Source organism: Calliphora vicina, chromosome 4 (genome assembly GCF_958450345.1).
Source record: "Calliphora vicina chromosome 4, idCalVici1.1, whole genome shotgun sequence".
Taxonomy (NCBI): domain Eukaryota; kingdom Metazoa; phylum Arthropoda; class Insecta; order Diptera; family Calliphoridae; genus Calliphora; species Calliphora vicina.
The window spans coordinates 106,584,125-106,608,250 of record NC_088783.1 but is presented as its reverse complement, the minus strand read 5'-3'; the positions used below and the strand labels follow the sequence as shown (position 1 = coordinate 106,608,250).

General features: G+C 29.7%; 1 protein-coding gene across 1 annotated transcript in view; it reads left to right on the top strand.

Moving 5' to 3' along the window:
- The window catches only part of LOC135957022 (putative uncharacterized protein DDB_G0290521), a 160,808-nt gene that overhangs the window by 120,998 nt on the left and 15,684 nt on the right, over positions 1–24,126 (top strand). The window contains exon 2 of the mRNA XM_065507674.1: positions 6,602–6,696. Within this exon, the coding sequence (XP_065363746.1) occupies positions 6,655–6,696 (42 nt within the window). The 5' untranslated portion in view covers positions 6,602–6,654. The remainder of the gene's footprint in view (positions 1–6,601; positions 6,697–24,126) is intronic.

Genomic DNA, 24,126 nt, shown 5'->3' with positions numbered 1-24,126 from the left:
GGGACTTATATATAACGGGTCTTTTAAGATTTTTTGTTGCTCGCCATAATGAGTAATCCGATTGCGGGGTTGCGTCCAGGCTTTCTAAATATTTATTCAATGATTCCATTTTTCGAAATTCCAAGAGCTTTTTAAGTCTTTTTATACAATCTTTAAGCTTCGATTTTAGTTGGGGGATCTGTGCAATTGCCACTCTCTTCGAAATCTTCTTTTTTCATTTAAGAGCCGTTCGACATCTGCAGAATTAATTCTATTATATCTGAATTGTCGTGGGGTTTGGGTAGCATGTTGAGCAGCCAGTCTGAGATTTTTATCGAAGTTGATAAGAGAGTGATCGATGTTTTCTGGTGTTCTTAGCGGTATGTTTTCCGAGCAATGTGTACTGAGGTATTTTTTATATTTGAGCCAATTTATTCTTGTGCCTGCAAAACACGATCTTTAGGGGTAATCAGTCGTGATCCCCAGAATGTGTGCTTAGCATTATAATCGCTAGCAGCCAGGAAACGGGGGCCTAGTGATTTAAAAAATCTATTATATTGACTTTCTGTAATTGAGAATCTTGGGGGTGAGTATATCGATGAAATCACTAAGTTTCGATGAAAATCTTCAAGACAGATTGTAGTAGCTTGAAGATAATCTTCGCAAAAATCACACATTAAGTAGTGTTTTATTCGAGCTTTTATTAAAATTGCCGAGCCTCCGCATGCTCTACCTCTGGGATCTTTGGTGTCATATATTACATATCCATTTATGAGTTTGTAAAGTTATTTACCGATTGCACAAGAGTTTCTATTGTAGATTCTAGTCGGGTAAAATTGAAAATTGGCGTTTGCTCTCTTACCTCTGGGTTCATATTTTCGTTTTTCACCAAAATATGGACAAAAAATTAGTTTTTCTTGAAAATCGCAAAATTTAAATCGAAGGTACGCAAAAACTGTAAGAGGTATTGACATATTTTTTTATATTTTTATTCCCTATTATGATCTCAATAAATCCCAATGTGATGTTCGAAAAATTCTGAAATTTGTTAACAAAATTTTTAAAAATTGAAAATGGAGACTCGAAACAGCCGTTAAAAATATTTTTTTTGGCCATACCTACGAATAGGTTAACGGTATCCTACGAAGACAAAAATTCATACACAAGTAAATACGGATATATTTTAAATAAAAATTAGCTTTTATTTTAATTTTTCACGAAATATGTTAATTTTTTCCCTAAATTTCTTGTTCAAGTGGCCTGAGACACATTAATGGTCTGGCGAATTTGTAATAACTTTAACATTTTTTAAACAAATTTTGTCATTTATATCTCATTACAACGATGCAAAAGTATTTATTTAGTAGCAAAATTTGCATTTTTTCCAAATTTTGGATTCATTTTTAATGTAATACTCATTAATATAAATAAATCTATATTTTAGAAAACAATACAGAAAGTTAACGAGTTTCACCTATTTATTCCATCTAAATACTAAAATTTTGCATATATCTGAACTTTGACCTCGATGCGCGTCTAGAAATCGTTGTCCGATTTGGCTCAAATTTTCAGCACAGTCACAGTATTCCACCCGGCACTCTTTGAAATCTAAAAAAAAATCGGCTGTCACTCTAATACAGATAACTGACAAATTGAGCATCTCACATTTTTCTCACAGCTTTCTTCGGCTCCGTCAACTATTAACTTCCACATTTTAATATATCACTTAAAAATAACAGTCGTAATTCAGATCTGGGTGGAGAAAGAGCTCGCGCGTCATTGTCATTTCGCTGCCTTCGACAGTTTTGCGGCTCACTCTCGCATTGGATAATGTTTGGCGTCGTCTAACTGTACCGCGTTACAGTTTCTCGAAGTTTGCATTGTCCACATGCAATCGTTTTTGGTTTTCATAACCTAACTTTTTAATAAATGATTTAAAGTTCCAACTTCCTATATGAAGATATAGGTCGACTGGGAACAAAAATCAACGTGGGATAACCTGGCAATTTAAATTTAAAAACAAACTGTACCTTTTCTAGAATGACGAAATGTTAAAATATTTCTTCAAATTGATTTGGCTCCAAAACCCTTGCAATCCATGTTATTACTAAAATTATAAGTTTATGTCTTGTTTTTCTTAATAAATATGAAATTCACCTAACATTTTCTGGCGAGTGTACCTGAGCAAATTAAAAAAAATCATACGGAAACATATCAACAAATGTACTATGAAGATGGCACACGAACATTTTAAGTGACTTGTAAGCGCCGATGCAAAGAGCTAATTTCTTTGCACTCCAAGAAAAAAATATATGAAAAGAAGAGCACAACAAATAAGTACGCAAAACAACAACAAAAAGTCAAAAGTGAATATTCATGTTAATGGTATTTCAAAGTACCCAACAGTTCTGGAAGACGGTCCCAAATTAGTGATTTTACGTATCATTTAAAGTGACCACTAGTTACATAAATAGCTAGTTATTTTAACATGTGCATGTCCTAAGCAGGGTGTCAATTGACCCTATATAGATTACAAAGAGACAGCTGGTCCAAAGAAGTCAAGGTATTGGATTCGCAGACCATTTACATAGAGCTAGCTACCTTACTATCTATCTAACTGATAACTAGTTATTTCAACATGTGTGAGTGCTAAGCGTAAGCTAATTGTTCTCAAATAGTCAGTTATAAAGACATTTTCTAAACACCCCAATAACCAATTGAATCGTTTATTTCAAAAACCAGTCAAGCAACAACTTATTGATTTTGAAAAAATAAAAGAAAACTTCCTAGCTACCTAAAAATTACTTTTACAAAATTTAAATTTTTTCCTATGAAAGTCAACCATTTGTGTAACTGTTTGGAAATAGGAATTCCACCCCCCCCAAAACCGAAAAGTTTTCATATAAAAAAAGTAAAAAAAAATAAATATGTAGAACAAATTTAATTACAAAACAAACAAACCCCCCCCCCCCACACACAAAATGTTTGACCTAGATCCACGCCTGATCTATATTAACATATATTTAAAAAATATTATAAAGTATTCGTCATCATACATTCATTCTGCTGCCATTGTAGGCCATTGAATTATATTTCCATAAAACTCTCCACATCCCACCAAGTAGGGTTTTAGAGCTGGTAAACCTTTTCCCTTTTTCTCATTTATTGTGACCTACAACATTTATGAAAAAATAAATAGATTAGGGCCTAATATTACAAAGTAAAAAATAAACCACTTGACGTATTTCAGCAATAAACACAGATTTATCGGCTTTGCTTCACCATAATAGGGGGCAGTATTGAATTTTGTTTGCATTAAACACAGCTTTTACATTTACAAAACAGTAAACGCCCAATAACTCAATTTTTGATTTTTTTTGTTACTTGACTGGTTTTTGAAATAAACGATTAAATTGCTTCAAACCTTCCTCCAACTACTCTCGAATAGATTCTTTCTGGTGTAAGTAAGTAGCTCCCACAACAAATCAGTACAAAATAAACTTTTATAGTGACTAAACTCTAGATTACTTAGAGACACTTTAGAGACAATTGATTTCCCTCTAGATTACCTGTGATGTATAAAGTAACCAATCACTTTGTAAAAAACCAGTTCGTAAGTACAACCCACAAAAAAAGAGCAATTCAAAATAAAGGTTTAAAGTGACTACACTCTAGATTACTTAGAGACACTCAAGTGGCAATTGACTTCATGCTAGATTACATGGGATGTGTAAAGTAACCAATCACTTTGTAAAAAACCAGTTCGTAAGTACAACCCACAAAAAAGAGCAATTCAAAATAAAGGTTTAAAGTGACTACACTCTATATTACTATGAGGCATTTAAGAGACAATTGACTTCATACTAGATTACCTGGGATAAGTAAAGTAACCAAATAACTATGTAAAAAACAGTTTGTAAGTAGAACTCACAAAAAAAGACTAGTACAAAACAGTGTCTACACTCTAGATTACTAGGAGGCATTTAGGTGACAATTGACTTCATGATAGATTACCTGGGATAAGTAAAGTAGCTCCCACAAAAAAGCAGTACAAAATAAACGATTAAAGTGACTACACCCTAGATTACTTAGAGACACTTAAGAGACAATTGATTTCCCTCTAGATTACCTGTGATGTATAAAGTATCCAATGACTTTGTAAAAAACTAGTTCGTAAGTACCAATCACGAAAAAAGAGCCTTTTAAAATAAAGGTTTAAAGTGACTACACTCTAGATTACTTAGAGACACATAAGAGACAATTGACTTCATGCTAGATTACCTGGGATGTATAAAGTATCCACTGACTTTGTAAAACCCCAGTTCGTAAGTAGCATTCACAAAAAGAGAGCAGTTCAAAATTAACGTTTAAAGTGACCACAGTCTACATTACTTAGAGACACATAAGAGACAATTGACTTCATGCTAGATTACCTGGGATAAGTAAAGTAACCAAAAGACTATGTAAAAAACAGTTTGTAATAGTGTCTACACTCTAGATTACTATGAGGCGCTTAAGTGACAATTGACTTCATGCTAGATTACCTGGGATAAGTAAAGTAACCAATGACTTTGTAAGAAACTAGTTCGTAAGTAGCTCCCACAAAGAAGCAGTACAAAATAAACTTTTATAGTGACTAAACTCTAGATTACTTAGAGACACTTTAGAGACAATTGGTTTCCCTCTAGATTACCTGGGATAAGTAAAGTAACCAATCACTTTGTAAAAAACCAGTTCAAAAGTACAACTCACAAAAAAGAGCAGTTGAAAATAAAGGTTTAAAGTTACTACACTCTAGATTACTTAGAGATACTCAAGTGGCAATTGACTTCATGCTAGATTACATCGGATGTGTAAAGTAACCAATCACTTTGTAAAAAACCAGTTCGTAAGTACCTCGCACAAAAAAAGAGCAGTATAAAATTAACTTTAAAGTGACCACACTCTATATTACTATGAGGCATTTAAGAGACAATTGACTTCATGCTAGATTACCTGGGATAAGTAAAGTAACCAATGACTTTGTAAAAAACTAGTTCGTAAGTAGCTCCCACAAAAAAATCAATACAAAATAAACGTTTAAAGTGACTACACTCTAGATTACTTAGGGACACTAAAGAGTCAATTGACTTCATGCTAGATTACCTGGGATGTACAGACACTTAAGAGACAATTGACTTCATGCTAGATTACCTAAGTATCCACTGACTTTGTAAAACACCAGTTCGTAAGTAGCATTCACAAAAAGAGAGCAGTTCAAAATTAACGTTTAAAGTGACTACATTCTAGATTACTTACAGACACTTAAGAGACGATTGACTTCATGCTAGATTACCTAGAACATATAAAGTAACCAATTGACTTCTATCTGCATTACAAAGAGCACATACGTCTCAAATGATCAAAAATATTTAAATTGGAGTCAGACATTAGTGTCCATTACTATCTTTTGGAAAACTTCTGGGTTACTATACGTAAACAAGAAGCACAACAAGTATCTAAAAGATGCACAGATACAACAGCAACCAAAGAGAAAGGCGCATGCATGCAACAGCGAAGCGAGTATCTTACAAATCAAAACAAATAAAATAAAAACAAAACTGAACTCAACTGAACAAAGAGAGACCAGACCAAAAGAAACGGGCCAAAGAAGTAGATTTACATACAATTATAAACGAACTGACTGAACTATTCGCATTTGTGGTATAAATAAAACTTGAAAAAAAATCTTTTCTTTTGTTCAACAAAAATTTCGTGTAGTTTTATTTTCTTTTAAAATTTTGTTGTGGGTATAAAATGAAAAAGTTGATAAAAGATGTGCTCACTTTTGTCCCGGCAATCAAACGGAAAAGAAGTGGTTGTTATTATAAATATAAACCACAGCAGCATTGAAAACTGTTGAGATTTGAATTTTAAATAATTCTTTGTTAACATTGAAATAAGAAACACGTGAATTTTGAATTAAAGAAAAACGTAAAAGAAGAAATTTCTGAATGAATTTTTGTGTTTATAAATTCTAACACGCATATATTTGTAGTTTGGCTCTTTTTCTCAGTTGTTGATGAGTTAAAGAAAAATATTTTTTTTTATTAATAAAAACCATAGAGAATTTGGAAAAAGTCAACATTTTCATTTAGAACGTCAAAGTGAAAAGATAGCTAGATATAAATCTTAAATTTTAAACATTTTATAATTCAGAAAAAAAAAAATAAGATAATAAATCTTTTGTTAAAAATATAAAATAAAATATATAGTGAATTTAAAAAAAAATATCAAAAAATTACATAAATTTTTTTTAAAAAAAAGTGATAACAATTTGTGGTATTTAAAAACTTAAAAACCCATAACGTTTTATTTTGTTAAGTGTATGTAATCATAACAAACACCGTTACTTTAAAACAATTTGAAAACAAACTGATTTGATTACATTCGATTTTCAAACCGTTAATGCGTTTATTGTTCATTCGAAACTTATAACGACGCGTGTTGGTTATGTGGTGTTAACAGTTCAGCTTAAGACAGCGAATATAACAATAAAATATATTAAAAAAGAAGAAAAAAAACTGCATTTATTTAACTATAAATTCAAAATAAAGTAAAAACAGCAATAAAATTTATATTTATTTATTTATTTGTTATTTTTGTAAATAAATTCATTTAAATAATAATAAAACCATGGATGTATCACATGAATTGGGTGCTTTGCGTTTTGTTGTGGTAAGTTATCAATCGAAACGTAACTTAATATACTTTCAAAATTTATTACAGCATATAACAATACGTGAATTAAAACCGTTACAATTTACATAAAATTAAGGCAAATTATGCACTTTTATTTAATTTACTTTAACAATTTGTTTACTGTTGCTACAAATTTCAAATAATATTGAATGCCCACTAGATTCGATTTCCCAATCGTTTGTCAAAACATTGAATACAATAACTTTAGACCAAAGTTAGAAAGAATTAATTAATTATTAATTACTATGAATTAATGCATTACGAATTAATTCATAGTACATACTAATGAATTATTACATCAAATGTATTGAATTCAATCTTTATAGAATTCATAACTGGCTGAATGCCTTTTTCTTCAATTATAATTATAGACTCTAGTTTAGTTTATAGCTTTCTCGTTCACTTGAAAACGATTAGGTTCGAAAGAATTAATTATTAATTCAATTTTCAAAATCAAATAGAATTTTTATCTTACCCATTCTATTAAATAATTCATTACGAATTGATTCATAAGCATGGTTTCTCCAAAACAATTAATTCTTAATTAAATTTTCAAAATAAAAAAAATAACATTTTTCTTATTAATTTATTTCGAATTGATTCACAGGCTTAGTTCCTGAATACTGCAGACATATTAAATACATTCCTTTGGGAATTTATTATTTATAGAATTAATTCATTACCATTCAAGTCTCCTTTGATTCAAATTCATTAGAAAATAGCTTTTTAAAATTTAATAACTAATTCAATTTTTCTTCAATTCAAATCTATTGCAAATAGGCTTTAGAATTTTTTTCAAAACTCTAGTTTATAACACTTTCGTTCACTTGAATACAATAACTTCAGACCAAAGTTAGAAAGAATTAATTCTTAATTACTGTGAATTAATGCATTAATGCATATGAATTAATTCATAGTACATACATACTAATGAATTATTACATCAAATATATTGAATTCAATCTTTATAGAATTCATAACTGGCTGAATGCCTTTTTCTTCAATTATAATTATAGATTCTAGTTTAGTTTATAGCTTTCTCGTTCACTTGAAAACTATTAGGTTCGAAAGAATTAATTCTTAATTAAATTTTCAAAATCTAATGCAATTTTTTCTCTTACCCATTCTATTAAATAATTCATTACGAATTGATTCATAAGCATAGTTCCTTCAAAACAATTAATTCTTAATTATACCCTACACCACCATAGTGGGGAGGGTATTATGCGTTTGTGCAGATGTTTGTAACGCCCAAAAATATTAGTCTAACACTCACCTTAAAGTATACCGATCGACTTAGAATCACTTTCTGAGTCGATTAAACGGTGTCCGTCCGTCCGTCTGGTCGGCTGGCTGTCCAATTTTCGCAATTTTGAATATATTTCGATGAAATTTGGTACATATTATTTTTTCGGCTCAAGGACCAAGCCTATTGAAACTGGCTGAAATCAGTCCATTATTTCACCTAGCCCCCATACAAATGTCCCTCCGAAATTGGACTTTATCGGTCATAAATGTTTAATTTATATATGTATCTCCACAAATTCCGCTCCAAATAAGTTTTATATACACAAAATTCATGTCACCAAATTTTGTTACGATCGGTCCATAATTAGTCATAGCTCCCATATAGACCCGCTTCCGAAAATCACTTTAACGTGCATAAATCCCTTAAAAATGTTGGTATACACACAAAATTCATAGTTAACTTTAATATAGACATAAATCACACGACCTAATTTCATGGTGATCGGTCCATAATTGGTCATAGCCCCCATATAAGGCCCACTTCTGAAAATCACTCACGAATATAAATTATTGAAATTTTAAAAGAAAAATGTTTTTGCTCTTTTACTTAGTGTAGGGTATTATATGGTCGGGCTTGACCGACCATACTTCCTTACTTGTTAAATTTTCAAAATAAAAAAAAATAACATTATTCTTATTAATTTATTTCGAATTGATTCACAGGCTTAGTTCCTGAGTACTGCAGACGTATTAAATACATTCCTTTGGGAATTTATTATTTATAGAATTAATTCCTTACCATTCAAGTCTCCTTTAATTCAAATTGATTAGAAAATAGCTTTTTAAAATTTAATAACTAATTCAATTTTTCTTTAATTCAAATCTATTGCAAATAGGCTTTTGAATTTTTGTTTTCAAAACTCTAATTTATAACACTATCGTTCACTTGAATACAATAACTTCATATCAAAGTTAGAAAGAATTAATAAATTCTTAATTCATTTCCATAATCATTTTCAGCTCTTAACCATTTCATTAAAGAATTCATTACGAATTAATTCATAGTACTAATATAAATAAATATATTGAATTCATTCCTTTTAGAATTCATTCATAAGTTGAATCCTCTTTTCTTAAATTATAATTAGATAATTCTAAAGTAGAGTATTTTGTCAATACTCTACTTTAGTTTGTAAGATTCTTGTTCACTGGAATACGTTAATGTTCAAAACAATTCTTATTTCTATTTTCAAAATCAAATAAAATTTGTATCTTACCCAATAATTCATTACGAATTGATTCATAAGATTAGTTCCTTTAAGAATTCCTTCTTTTTAGTAATAATTCCTTATCATTCAAGTCTTCTATTCATTAGAAAATAGCTTTCTAATATTTAATGACTGATTCAAATAGGATTTAGAATTTTTATTATTTTTTTTAACTCTAGTTTATAACACTCTCGTTCAACAATGAACTAGTTCTTTACCATTTCATTAAATAATTCATAGTCCTAATTAATTAGTACGTCAAATGTATTGAATTCATTTCTTTTTAGAATTCATTCTTTATTATTAATTCTAATTCCTTGCTGAATCCATTTTTCTTCAATTATAATTAAATAAACCCTAGCTTCAACTTCCTACTTGTTTGTCAATACTCTACTTTAGTTTATAACATTATCGTTCGATAGAACTAATTCTTAATTCAATTTTCAAAATCAAATTAAATTTTTTCTCTTATCCATTCTAGTAATGAATTTATTACGAATTGAATCACAGACTTGAATTTAATTCATTCTTTATAAAATTATTTCCTTATCATTTAATTTTTCTTTAATTCAAATTCATAACAAAACAGCTCTATAAAATTTATTGAATGATTAACATTTTCAAAATCAAATTAAATTTACTTATTCTCTTACACATTCTAGTAATGAATTTATTACGAATTGATTCATTGTATTAGTTCCTGAGTACTACAAACGTATTGAATGCCTTCCTTTTAAAATTAATTCCTTGCTGAATCCTTTTTTCTTCAATTATAATTAAATTAACCAAAGCGTCGACTTCCTACTCGTTTTTCAATACTCTAGTTTAGTTTATAACATTCTCGTTCACTTTCGGTTTGAAAGAATTAATTCTTAATTCAATTTTCAAAATCAAGGAAAATTGTTTCTATTACCCATTTTAGTAATGAATTTATTACTAATTGATTCACAGGCTTAGTTCCTGAGTACTGGAAACGTATTGAATTCATTCCTTTGGAAATTCATTATTTATTTGAATTAATTCCTTATCATTCAAGCTTTCTTTAATTCAAATTCATTACGAAATAACTTTATAGAATTTATTGAACGATTAAAATTTTCAAAATTAAATTACCCCATTTCCAATTGCATTTCAGAAGTTTCCAATTGAATTTCAGAATTTTCTAATTATATTTCAAAAAATTCCAATTAAATTTTAGAAAATTCAATTTTTTTTCAGAAATTTCCAATTATATTTCAGAAGTTTCCATTTATATTTCAGAACTTTCCAATTGAATATCAGAATTTTATTTTTAGAATTCATTCTTTATTATTAATTCTAATTCCTTGCTGAATCCATTTTTTTCAATTATAATTAAATAAACCCTAGCGTCAACTTCCTACTTGTTTGTCAATACTCTACTTTAGTTTATAACATTCTCGTTCGAAAGAACTAATTCTTAATTCAATTTTCAAAGTCAAATTAAATTTTTTCTCTTACCCATTCTACGATTTGATTCACAGGCTTGAATTTAATTCATTCTTTATAAAATTAATTCCCTATCATTTAATTTTTCTTTAATTCAAATTCATTACAAAACAGCTCTATAAAATTGATTGAATGATTAAAATTTTCAAAATCAAATTAAATTTATTCTCTTACACATTCTAGTAATGAATTTATTACGAATTGTTTCACAGTCTTAGTTCCTGAGTACTACAAACGTATTGAATGCATTCCTTTTAAAATTAATTCTTTATAGAATAAGGAATTAATTCTGAATCCTGAATCCTTTTTTCTTCAATTATAATTAAATAAACCAAAGCGTCGACTTCCTACTCGTTTTTCAATACTCTAGTTTAGTTTATAACATTCTCGTTCACTTTCGGTTCGAAAGAATTAATTCTTAATTCAATTTTCAAAATCAAGGAAAATTTTTTCTATTACCCATTATAGTAATGAATTTATTACTAATTGATTCACAGGCTTAGTTCCAGAGTACTGGAAACGTATTGAATTCATTCCTTTGGAAATTCATTATTTATTTGAATTAATTCCTTATCATTCAAGCTTTCTTTAATTCAAATTCAATATAAAATGGCTCTATAAAATTTATTGAACGATTAAAATTTTCAAAATCAAATTACCCCATTTCAAATTGTAGTTCAGAAGTATTTCAAAAAATTCCAATTAAATTTCAGAAAATTAAATTTTTTTTCAGAAATTTCCAATTATATTTCAGAAGTTTCCATTTATATTTCAGAACTTTCCAATTGAATTTCAGAATTTTCCAATTTTATTTCAGAATTTTCTAATTTTATTTCAGAAATTTCCATTTGTATTTTAGAAGTATTACCCCCATATGCATAAACAGTTTATAAATTTATCAAAGGTTTATAAAACCAAATTTCCATACAAAATCAGTTTTATAAACCTTTGATAAATTTATAAACTGTTTATGCATATGGGGGTTAATTTATACTTAAAAAGTTTCTTATTGTATTTCAGAAATTCATATTTGTATTTCAGAATTTTCTATTTGTATTTCAGAAACTTCCATTGGTTTTCAATTCAATTCAAAAATTCTGATATATAAATGGAAGTTCCTGAAATACAATTAGAAAATTCTGAAATACAATTGGAAAATTCTAAAATTTAATTGGAAAGTTCTGAAATATAAATGAAAACTTCTGAAATATAATTGGAATAATCTGAAATAAAATTAGAAAAATCTGAAATATAATTGGAAATTTCCGAAATAAAATTTGAATTTTTTGAAATATAATTAGAAAATTTTGAAATTTCTGAAATACAAATGGAAAATTCTGAAATATAATTGGAAATTTCTAAAATTCAATTAGAAATTTCTGAAATATAATTGAAAATTTCTAAAATTCAATTGGAATTTTCTGAAATATAATTAGACATTTATGAAGTTCAGTTGGGAATTAATGGAATAAAATTAGAAAAAATCTGAAATACAAATGGTATAGTAAAGAATTTATTACGAATGGATCACAGGCTTAATTCCTGAGTACTGCAAACGTATTGAATTCATTCTTATAGAATTAATTCCTTTAATTGAATTTTTTTTCATTTCAAATCTATTTTATTTTTTGTAAATTATTTAAAACATAACAAATTGAATGAAGAACAATTATTCTCATTCACTTTGGATTAGATTTCAATGAACAAAAATTTAACCATTCAAATATGAAATTAATTTTATTATGAATTAAGTTCATTATAAGTTAATTCAACAATTAATGAATTCTATTCAAATACAAGTTTTTGTATGTTGTATGGAATGAATTTCTAACGTTTTTTAATGCTGGCTTAAGATTTTAGTAACATATTTCAAACTAAATTCATCTTTTAATCATTTCATTAAAGAATTCATTACGAATAATTCATAGGCTTAATTTCCAAGTACTTCAAAAGTATTGAATTCATTGCTTTTAGAATTCATTATTTGTAGAATTAATTTCTTATTGAATTTTTCAAGGCTTCTTTAATTTAAATCCCTTAAAAATCATCATTAAAATTTTCTTTAATTCCAATTCTTTATAAAATTTATTGAATGATTATTTTTTTCCTCAATTCAAATCTTTAGAAGTATTTTTTTCAATTCTTTTTGTAAGTTATTAAAAACAAAACAAACATAAAATTTTATGAAGAAAAAATATTTTCATACACTTTGGAATAGTTTTGAATTAACCAAAATTTGGATATTCAAATATTGAATGCATTTTTGTGACGAATTAATTAATTCCAATAAGCAACATAGCCCCAAAAATTCAAACATTTAAATATATAGTTTACCGAATAAGCCCCAAAAATTCAAACACTGGAATATTTTGTTGGAATTTGACTTGAATTCTGATATAATTATGTTTTAAACTTGAAAAATATTTGAATAAGATATGTCTTGAATTTATATTTCCTTTTAACTGGAGAATGCTGTTGAAATAAAATGTAATTCAATTGCTTGACTATAATTCAAGGCTTGAATTACACTTGCTTTCAACTTGAATTCCAATAAAAATTCTTATTGGGATTCTATACCCACCCAATAAGCCCCAAAAATTCAAGCACTTGAACATTTTGTTGGAATTTGACTTGAAGGCAAATGTAATTATATTTTAAACTTGAATAATATTTGAAAAAATTAAATATTTTTCAAACAAAAAACATATGACTTGAATTTATGTTTTCTTTTTTACTGGATAATGCTATTGAAATAAAGTGTAATTCAATTGCTTGACTATAATTCAAGGCTTGAATTATAATTGTTTTCAACTTGCCCAATAAGCATTTTTACTGGAATAGAAAGCAAGTGTAATTCAAGCCTTAAATTATAGTCAAGCAATTGAATTACATTTTATTTCAATAGCATTCTCCAGTAAAAAAGAAAACTTAAATTCAAGTCATATGTTTTTTGTTTGAAAAATATTTTATTTTTTCAAATATTATTCAAGTTTAAAATATAATTACATTTGCCTTCAAGTCAAATTATAGTTGTATTACACTTTATATCAATAGCATTCTCCAGTAAAAAGTAACATAAATTCAAGCCATATCTTATTCAAATATTTTTCAAGCATAAAACATAATTATATTAGCATTCAAGTCAAATTCCAACAAAATGTTCAAGTGCTTGAATTGTTTTGTTGCTTTGGTGCTTATTGGGTGCAAATACAAGCCTTGAAATGAAGTCTAAAGAATTTGTTTTATTAAGAACGTCTGTATGGAATGAATTGCTGATATTTTTTAATTGGAAGGGCTCAGGAAAGGAGGGCAAATTATTGTTAGTTTACATTTGGTTAGATTTTTTATGTTAATCATTATAAAATCCTGTTGCTTCATAAAATTGTTCCCTAGATGGGATCTAAAAGTCATTCTAGCATCAAAACTTCTTTCCCATTTTTGGGTGGCTAAAGCCCATCAGCACAAAAATGGTGTAACCCACAATTTTTTTTGGTTGCTGTTCTGGTGTTACAACAGTCTTTACATTAACAATATCAATACAAAAGTGGGGTAAGCTATCTTTTGGTATTTGTGGTTACACCACTTTTGCATTGATAGACTTATATAGTGACCCATTGATTCAATAACTTCAGTGCACATTCCATAAATTTTAAAAAAGTTTATTTCCCCAACGAAAATGGAATAAATCACTTGATAACTTTTTAATTTTTTATGATAAATTGTAGCGTAATTATCATTTTGCCCATAGACTGTCAGTGAGTAATACACCCAAATAAATGTCAGGCTTAAACAAACCAGTTAATAACCAACCATCCATATATTTATTTATGTCTGTCTATCAGTCAGTATCTTATGCTAAATGTTTAATAGCTTTGAACTATTTAATAAAATTTTACTGTTTGGCCTGTAACAGCTACAAAAAAAATTCTAAAATATGAAAAATAGGTAGCAATTTGTGGCAAATCAAGTAGAAGTTCTACTTGATTTGCAGCAACATGCAACAGCAATACTAGATTTTACGCCGGCACACATTTTTTAGTTTAACTGATAAATAATTAAGAAAACTAAAAACTAATAATTCATGATGAAGCAAAGACTTGTTTGGGAAGTTTGAATGAAAATAAGGACAAGCAACGGTTTGAAAACTAAGACATTATAAACGAAATGGGGAAACAGTGGAGGTGGTGACATTACAAAATATAAACAATTTTTAATGTGGTGTTATACAAGATTATAATTTGTAGTTCATGACATTAAAATGTAGTGGAAAGTAATAACAAATATTCAAATATCCCCTGTAGTAAATTTTAAGCCAAAAAAAAATGTTGCTAATTTTCATAGTAGCTTAACTTATTGTAGTTATGTTTTATAGTTACCTGCTATATTTAGCACTATAGTTGAATTTCTTTAGGCCCTTAGTAGCAAAGGTACAACATGGAGCCTTTAGGCCAACCTCAACGACTTCGATTACCCTGATAATATTAGTCTATTAATGCACAGTTGTTCCAAAATGATCAGTAACTTTTAGAGTCGTTCACAACTGGCTCTAGTTTAAAGATCAATATTAGCAAAACTGAACTAATACATCCCAATAAGCATTTTTACTGGAATTCAAGTTGAAAGCAAGTGTAATTCAAGCCTTGAATTATAATCAAGCAATTGAAATACTATTGTATTACAATTTATTTCAATAGCATCCACTAGCGAAAAGGAAACATAAATTCAAGCCATATGTTTATTTGTTTGAAAATTCAAGTCAAATTTTAACAAAATGTTCAAGTGCTTGAATTTTTGGGGCTTTGCTGCTTATTGGGGTCATGTTTTCAAATTAATAGCTTTATTATCCATGAATGAAAAGGGCATAAGTTAGTAATTTCTAGAATTTTCAAAGAATTTACCCGAAATTTATTTGTTTTAATATTTCCCGGGAATGCTAAGAGTCCGGATCCCTAATTCCGAAGTTCCAAGACTGATATTCGAGCCGAGTTTTCGGCCCTTTTTGTTGTTTTTTTCTTGGATCAGCACTCAGCGGATGGTCCCTACTCATGCAAAACATTGTGTTTGGAACTAAGAAAATAGGTTATGGGAGGTAGGAAAGAGGGAGTAGTGTTTGCGGACATTCGATTTGAACTGTTCTACATTGAAAATGACAGGAAAAACTTCAGCGGGAAGTTTGTTCCATATACGGACAGTACGGCTGTAGTGTGTTGTGCTATCCACTGGTCAATCGACCACAAAGGGATCTGTTCTTGATGAAAAACGTGTATTATGTAAAAATCTGCGTGTATCAGGAAAAAGTTCCCTAATTTCATCAGAACACATTTCAAAGGTTTAGGGACTTAGTTCATTTTTTGGGGATTTATTTCAAAAAGTTGTTTTGCATTGCCTGCCTTCGGCAGGGCGCAAAGGTTTTCTCCTCTCGGAATGTATCGAAAACTGGCTTCGCTCAGAAAAGTTTTTTTTTTGCATTGCCGGCCTTTGGCCGCGCTCAAAGGTTTTCTCCTCTGGGGTGTGCATTCTTGGCGAAGCCGGTTTTTGATACACCACAGAGGAGAAAACCTTTGCGCACGGCCAAAGGCCGGCACTGCAAAAAGTTTTTAGTATGCGAAGCCGGTTTTTTTCATTTTTGTTTGAGGGTTTAGTTGCTTTTGTTGGGGATTTATTTCATTTAAAACTTTTGGGTTTTAATTCATAATGAATTAGGCCCCCAATTTTGGGGTTTTAATTCATTTGCGGTTTGGGGACTTTGTTCGTAGCGCCCCATTTTCGGTCGATTATAGGTGTTGCAAATAGTGAGGAAATCACCTATTCAGAAAACCAAGACACTTGAATGCTTCTTTAGATACTTGAAAAATGTGTTTAGACCAGCGGTTATCAAATTGTATTCTCATGCCCAGAATATCAAGAACGTCTGATTCCACAATATTTACACTAACCATAAATACAGATGAAGCGACATGGTCAGTCGAGTGTTGAAAGCGCCCTATTCGCACGAAACCATTTAGAGATTTCAGAAGGTCCCGATTAAGGGGATCATTCATGTTTTGTCTCATTGTCCCAATCTTCGACAAGCTTGGTATGTAACTGAATGAATATGAATGACAAATGTTGCTGTCATCTGCAAAAGAATAGATAGGATTGGAAGTTTGACGTAGAAGGTCGATTAGAAAAATAAGGAATAGAGTAGGAGATAGAATGGAGCCTTGCAGTACCCCTAAATTTATCTTGAACTCGTTTGATGAGATTCCAAAGCTCGATATAAATCCAGAGAAGTTAATACCGACACCAAATGCAAAAATAGGAATAGAGTAGGAGAAAGAACGGAGCCGTAGCGTTACTCCTGAATTTATCTTGAACTCGTTTGATGAAATCCTAAGGGAAAGCTTGATATAAATCGAGAGAAGTTAATATCGACACCAAAAGCAATAAGTTTTGATAAAACTCTATCGAACGCCTTGCAAATAACCACTTTACTTTCGCCAAAAACGGTGAATGGAGCGACACCATTTTACTGATAGGAAGGCTAGCAAATATACCGTAGAGCATACTGGCGGTCGTTAAGTTCCGCTTTTTACCTCAAAATTCCGGATAAAGTTCTGATGTTTTGCTTTAAGGCCAAAATATGCAGTTTCTTTAAGAGGACTTCAGTGTCAAATATTCTTTTATGGAAAGTTTTGTCATTCCGTTTGTAATTTCCACAATATAATTTTCCGACCCTATAAAGTATATATATTCTGGATCCTTATAGATAGCAGAGTCGATTAAGCCATGTCTGTCTGTCTGCCTGTCCGTCTGTTTGTTGAAATCAATTTTCTAAAGACCCCAGATATCGTCGGAATCCAAATCTTCAATAATTCTGACAAACATGCTTTCGAGAAGTTTCCTATTTAAAATCAGCAAAATCGGCCCACAAATGGCTGAGATATGAGGAAAAAACCAGGACAACCTCGATTTTTGACCTATATCTGGATTACTAAGTCATTAATATATACAATATGGATATCTGATGATAGATATTTCAAAAACCTTTACAACGACGTATATAAGACCATAGTCCAATGGTTCAAAATCGGAAAAAATATTTTTTAACCCGAATTTTTTTCACCAATTAAAATTTAAAAAACAAAAAAAAATTTTTTTAAATTTCGAAAAAAAATATTTAATTTAAAAATTAATTTAAAAAATTTACCAAAAAATTAAAAAAAACAACTTTGGAAAAAAAATTAATTTTGTTTACGTAAAAATATTTTAAATTTGTATTTTGAAGTATAATTTGGTGAAGGGTATATAAGATTCGGCAAAGCCGAATATAGCTCTCTTACTTGTTTTTATTCTAATGATTATTTTTAGATAAAAAAAATAAACTTTTATGGCTCAAATATTTAAAAAGACATTAAATAAATATTTCACATTCGAAATTGGACGTATATTTCAAAATTTTGTATACAATTAACACTTTGGCCTATATTTCAAAAATAATGCCGTTATTTTTCATTCAAATTATCTGGAAGACCTGGTGTTATTACTAAAAGAGCCATTTAATGGAACCCTCAAGGCATAGATTATTACAGATATGCAACAAATGACAGTTGTCAAAAAAAAGTAATATCGAACCGTTGAATTGACATTATGATTCTTATAGAAACTACCGGATGGTTTGTTGAAGAATTTTAAACAAAATAGAGAATATCCATTCAAATATTAGAAAAGTACGTTCACACTGTTCAACTATTCAAATAAATAAGCATAACCTCCAGCAATTTCACATTTCCCAAGACTTTAAACAAATATTTATTTAATTTAGAAAATACCATTGTTATTTCATTTCATATTGTTTATATTTTATTTCATCAAATATTTACTGTACGTTCACATCACACTTTTACCCTATAACCAATTGTATTTTATTAAAATTAAAATGCATTTTTTTTGTAATTTTTACAACATAATTTGTCTCAACTATCAAAACATTTTAATACAAAAAAAAGAGGTTGTGAATGATAAAAAAATGTTTATTTGAAATTTATTTCAAAATAATTTATTTAAACAAAAGAAATCCATTCATTGTCTACCTGCTGTGAACCGAATTTTTGAATTTTAATTTTCCATTTCTCCAAATGAACTTTATCTGTTTAAATTATGCATTTGTTTTCTATATCTAAAAAAGATTTCCCAGCACTTCTTTCTAATTATTATATGGCTGTTCAAAGGTCTGTGAAATTAGTTTACATTTCTTCTATTGTGTTTTTTTGGGGGAGAAAAAAACCAGCAACTGAAAAAAACGTTACAGAGTTTCTGTTATAATTAATTATTTAACCAAAGTGATACCAAACTTTCTCTCTGGTGATAGAAATTTTGTGGATATTAAAATAATTAAGTTAGAAGAAGATTTGAAATTATAATGGTAACATTTGGCGGATATATAATTAAAATCGCAACAAATAAATTAAAGCAAGGTCATAAGTTTAACAAAACTATATGATTAAATATTGAAAAATTAATAATATTTAGTCATCATTAAGAGTTATATAAGAAAAATAGCAAAAAATCTTTTTTTCTTTCACTTTATCGCTTAGCGTTTTCATTGTAGTTTCTTTATATAAAACTAAATCTCTTGATTTATCTAATATATTTCCGCAAGGGGTTAAAGACACCCACAATATAAATCATGTTTTTTTTTAACAAAAATATTTTAAAATCTATTTGTATATTCAAAAGATTTTAATAGTAATACGCAAATTATTTGTCAACGCTATTAAATAGCATAAATATCGCCAATATTAAATAACTTGAATCTAAATCTAACACAACTAACATATTTGAATATTATGCTGACGTACATAAATATGTTTGTATACAAATCGGATTTTTCAAAAATATGTGAAAAATCTTTAAACTGATAAAAATAAAAAAAAATTCTTTAAAAAAAATATATCTTAGCTGTTGTTGCTGTTGTTGGCCTGGCAACATCATTATAAAACACTTAAAACAAATCAAATAACACAAATCATGTACAAAAATTTCTGCTTTTAAATGAGTGTAAAATAAATAAAATTAAACATATTAACTTGTCGCATTTAGCCAAACTAAAATACATATGAACATATGAAAACATTCGTGCCAAGTTGAAGAAAAATTTTTGAAAATACCGGCTAACAGCCAGAAGACGCCATTTCTGCGACAACGAACGCCGGACACACTCTCAAACACACACCCTCGCGCACACACCACCAAACCACACACTTTTAACCTCGTTGACGGTCAAAGCCAAGTGAATACAAGAAAATTCATCTACAACAAACAGTCACTAATAATAACAACAAAATCTGAATCTAACGATGAACATTTTTTTATTTTTCAGAAATGTTTGTTCTTTATGAGAGTTTGTGGATGATACACATTTCAATTGCCGCAAACAGGTCTTTTTGTTCGATATATTTATACTCTACACCACCATAGTGGGGGGTATTATGCGTTTGTGCAGATGTTTGTAACGCCCAAAAATATTAGCCTAACACCCAACTTAAAGTATACCGATCGACTTAGAATCACTTTCTGAGTCGATTAAACGATGTCCGTCCGTCCGTCTGGTCGGCTGGCTGTCAATGTAAACCTTGTGCGCAGAGTACAGGTCGCAATTTTGAAGATATTTCGATTAAATTTGGTACATATTATTTTTTCGGCTCAAGGACCAAGCCTATTGAAACTGACTGAAATCGGTCCATTATTTCACCTAGCCCCCATACAAATGCCCTCCCGAAATTGGACTTTATCGGTCATAAATGTTTAATTTATATATGTATCTCCACAAATTCCGCTCTAAATAAGTTTTATATACACAAAATTCATGTCACAAAATTCATGTCACTAAATTTTGTTACGATCGGTCCATAATTAGACATAGCTCCCATATAGACCCGCTTCCGAAAATCGCTTTAACGTGCATAAATCGCTTAAAAATGTTGGTATACACACAAAATTCAACATAGTAAATTTAATATAGACATAAATAGACATAAATCACACGACCTAATTTCATGGTGATCGGTCCATAATTGATCATAGCCCCCATATAAGGCCCACTTCCGAAAATCACTCAAAAATATAAATTATTGAAATTTTAAAAGAAAAATGTTTTTGCTCTTTTACTTAGTGTAGGGTATTATATGGTCGGGCTTGACCGACCATACTTCCTTACTTGTTTTTATCAGTATACAGCAAGTGACATAAAAAGGCCAAGGGGAAAATAAATAAAAAGACAATGTTATGCATGGAAAACTAATTCCGATTGCTATATTCGATTGAGCCGAATCTTATATACCCTTTGCTTAGTACGCAAAAAAGTATATTTGTTGAAATAATATATTTTTGAGCAACCCCGATTTCATGTGTAAACCAATGTTAAAATCTCCGAAATTTGACGGCATACAGGGTCGTATTAGGCGTTAAATTAAAACTTAATATTTTGGCTGGAAACTACTTCCTATCTAGTTACTTACTTTAATGATATACTTCCCGATTTTGCAGTTATTATACTAAAAGTCATGTTTTAAAATATTGAAACATTTACAATATACAGGCCTGACATATTTTTATTCCGATCGATTTCGTTTTAAGTTCTTCAGATATTATTTTCAAACGCGGCTTTATCTTTATTGATAATAATTTGATACATTGTGATTAGTCTCAGTTAAAAATTATTGCGACTAACGGAAGGTTAAACATTTTAGAAAAACAAATAATTACAATGAAATATCAATTTCACTTTGAAAACTGAAAGTGGTTTCATTCCGAAAGTAATATTCGTTTTACGTTTTCTGAAGAAGCGATACCATATCTATATACATTCTAACGAATATATCAGGTATACTAATATGTACCACATGTTTGATATTTGAAGGCTTAAATAGATTTCCTAGAATCCACAGAAATCCCTTTATATGATTTTTTATAGAGACGGAGAACTTTACAATGAAATAAAGAAGAAACATGTTTTTAATGTCCATCAAAATGGCTTTATTAATTAGATAATTCTATGGCAATAATGTTCAAATTTTGATTTAGGACATGAGCACTGCCCGCCTAGCGCAAACATGGCGCAACCTGGAGGTCAAATTTCCACATACCCTTTGCAGTAACTCAGGCTGTATTTCTGCAATAACGCGTCGAATATTCGCCTCCATGTGCTTGATCGTTTCTGGTTTATCTGCATAGACCTGGGACTTTATATATCCCCAGAGAAAATAATGTAATGGCGACAAATTACATGAATGAGGTCAATTTCTTGACACCTGCAATACTAACGCCTTCCAAGATCTTTACGCCTCTTTCGGGATATGTAATATCGTTAAGAATAAATGCATTGAGAAAACGATCGATAGTTTCTCGAATTAATCGATCTGATGGACGATTATGAGCACCATGAAATGCACGTAATGCCCGATGAGTTTGTCGAATTGAACCATGATAGACTCTGACGTGAGTCTATTCATGATAAACTGCCAACCAAATCAAACTCAAAACAACCCAGAACTGTCAAATCAGCTGTCACTGAAAAAAATACTGCCAATTTAAAGTTCTCTGCCTTTAAAAACACCATTTATTTTGTTTGGTCATAAATCGATAAATGCACAAACTTGTATGTATATTTGATCCAGAAGCTTTGATGTGGAGGGTTGACCACACCATTCACTGTAATTCATAAAGGCCTCTACACGACCCGGATATCATTGCGGTGTTCATGACATTATGCTACTCCGGATCGATGAATAGATCTGACAATTTATACTGATGGCTCAAAGACTCAGGATTTGAAACTCTTTATATTGATCATGGCAGTATTTTCCAAGCAAAGATGCTAGCAATTAAGGAGGTAACGGATTTTCACAAATGAGCTTAATTTCACTAAAGTCGAATCGATGTAAAGTGGATTCCTTTCCGATGAGTTCATTTGTAATAATAACTGTATGTATTACATTAGTTAATTGTTTAAGGTGAAGTAACATACTGTCTTTAGGCTAGGATTCTTTGAATTTCTGAATTTGGTGAAAGGCGGACAATTTTTGTGTACATGAGGAGGAAAGTTTAGAACACCACCTCTGTCATTGTCTCGTATGGGCGAGAAAATTACAATGGGTTCTCTTGAATTTTGGGATCTCTCTGACATCATTGGTCATTGAACTACGATGGATTAATACTTTACAATAAGCTCTGGTTGGTTCTACAGAGGGAAATCCGAATGATATGAGTGCAACACATTTCTAAATTTTAATTGTAAGTTTCACGAAGGTTTGGAGTAAGGGATATACTTAAGGGATTTGAATATCATTATATATAAACGGCTTCAGAATCAACGCAATGTTTTCCAAGCAAATATGCAATTTAATAGGTGGCGGATTGGTTGAGAACGAGAGTCATATCAACGACTGCCATAAACATCTACTCCGAGAATACAGCCCTCGGCTGTCTACACATGAGCTCACTAGACATGTCACAACCTAATGAGTTCCAACAGAGTTGGAGAGCATTGGCTTGTCACTGCTCTTTTACATACTCAGGCTGGGTTACAAAAAATTACTACAATACTGCCTGAAAATAATGGGCGAATTCTGCGTAGCCCAGTTTAGCAAGGAGACAAATGATTGCAGATTTTCGTAATCTAAAAATGTTCGTCATAAAATGTGAATGAAATAAGTTTCTAAAATAGATTTGAATTGAATACTAATTTAATGTATCGAATTAATATAGAGAATAACAACTCTTATTCAATGAATCAAAAAAATTTGTTCTTTTATAAACATGTTATATTTATATCATAATTCCTGAACATAACCAATACCATGCTAAACATTCATCTAGATTCTAGATCCATGGTAGGCGTTCATATTGTTCAGGTTACGATGATTTTCGTCAAACAACCCGAATGTGAACAAAAGAGCGTAATAGAGCATAAAAATACACACATTTCATTCAGTTGCTTGATGATATTTTATTTTTACCCAAAAAAGCACACAAATTAAATGCCTCTTTTTGCCTACCAATGATCTAGATTGCCATCTAACATGAATCAACTGTCCATATACAATCCAATGAGAAAAAATTATTAAAGAATGTTCAAATAAACCACGGTCCACAAGGTTCTAATATGGGGAAACCACTCTTCATCCAATATTTAAATGTTTCATTCCGACAATGTAATTTAGCTTTTTAAAATGTGTAGGGTCAGTGATATCAAAATTGTAAATACTTCTTCTCCGATTTGTATTTTTTTTTAGACAAATATCTAATATTTAAAATGTTAACCCTTGACAGGAGGTTAAATAGATGAAATTGCCCGAATATTAATCATATGTTTTTTTTTTATCTGGGTCATAAAATTGTGAAATTGTTTTGTGAAAACAAACCAAATATACAAAAAAATCTG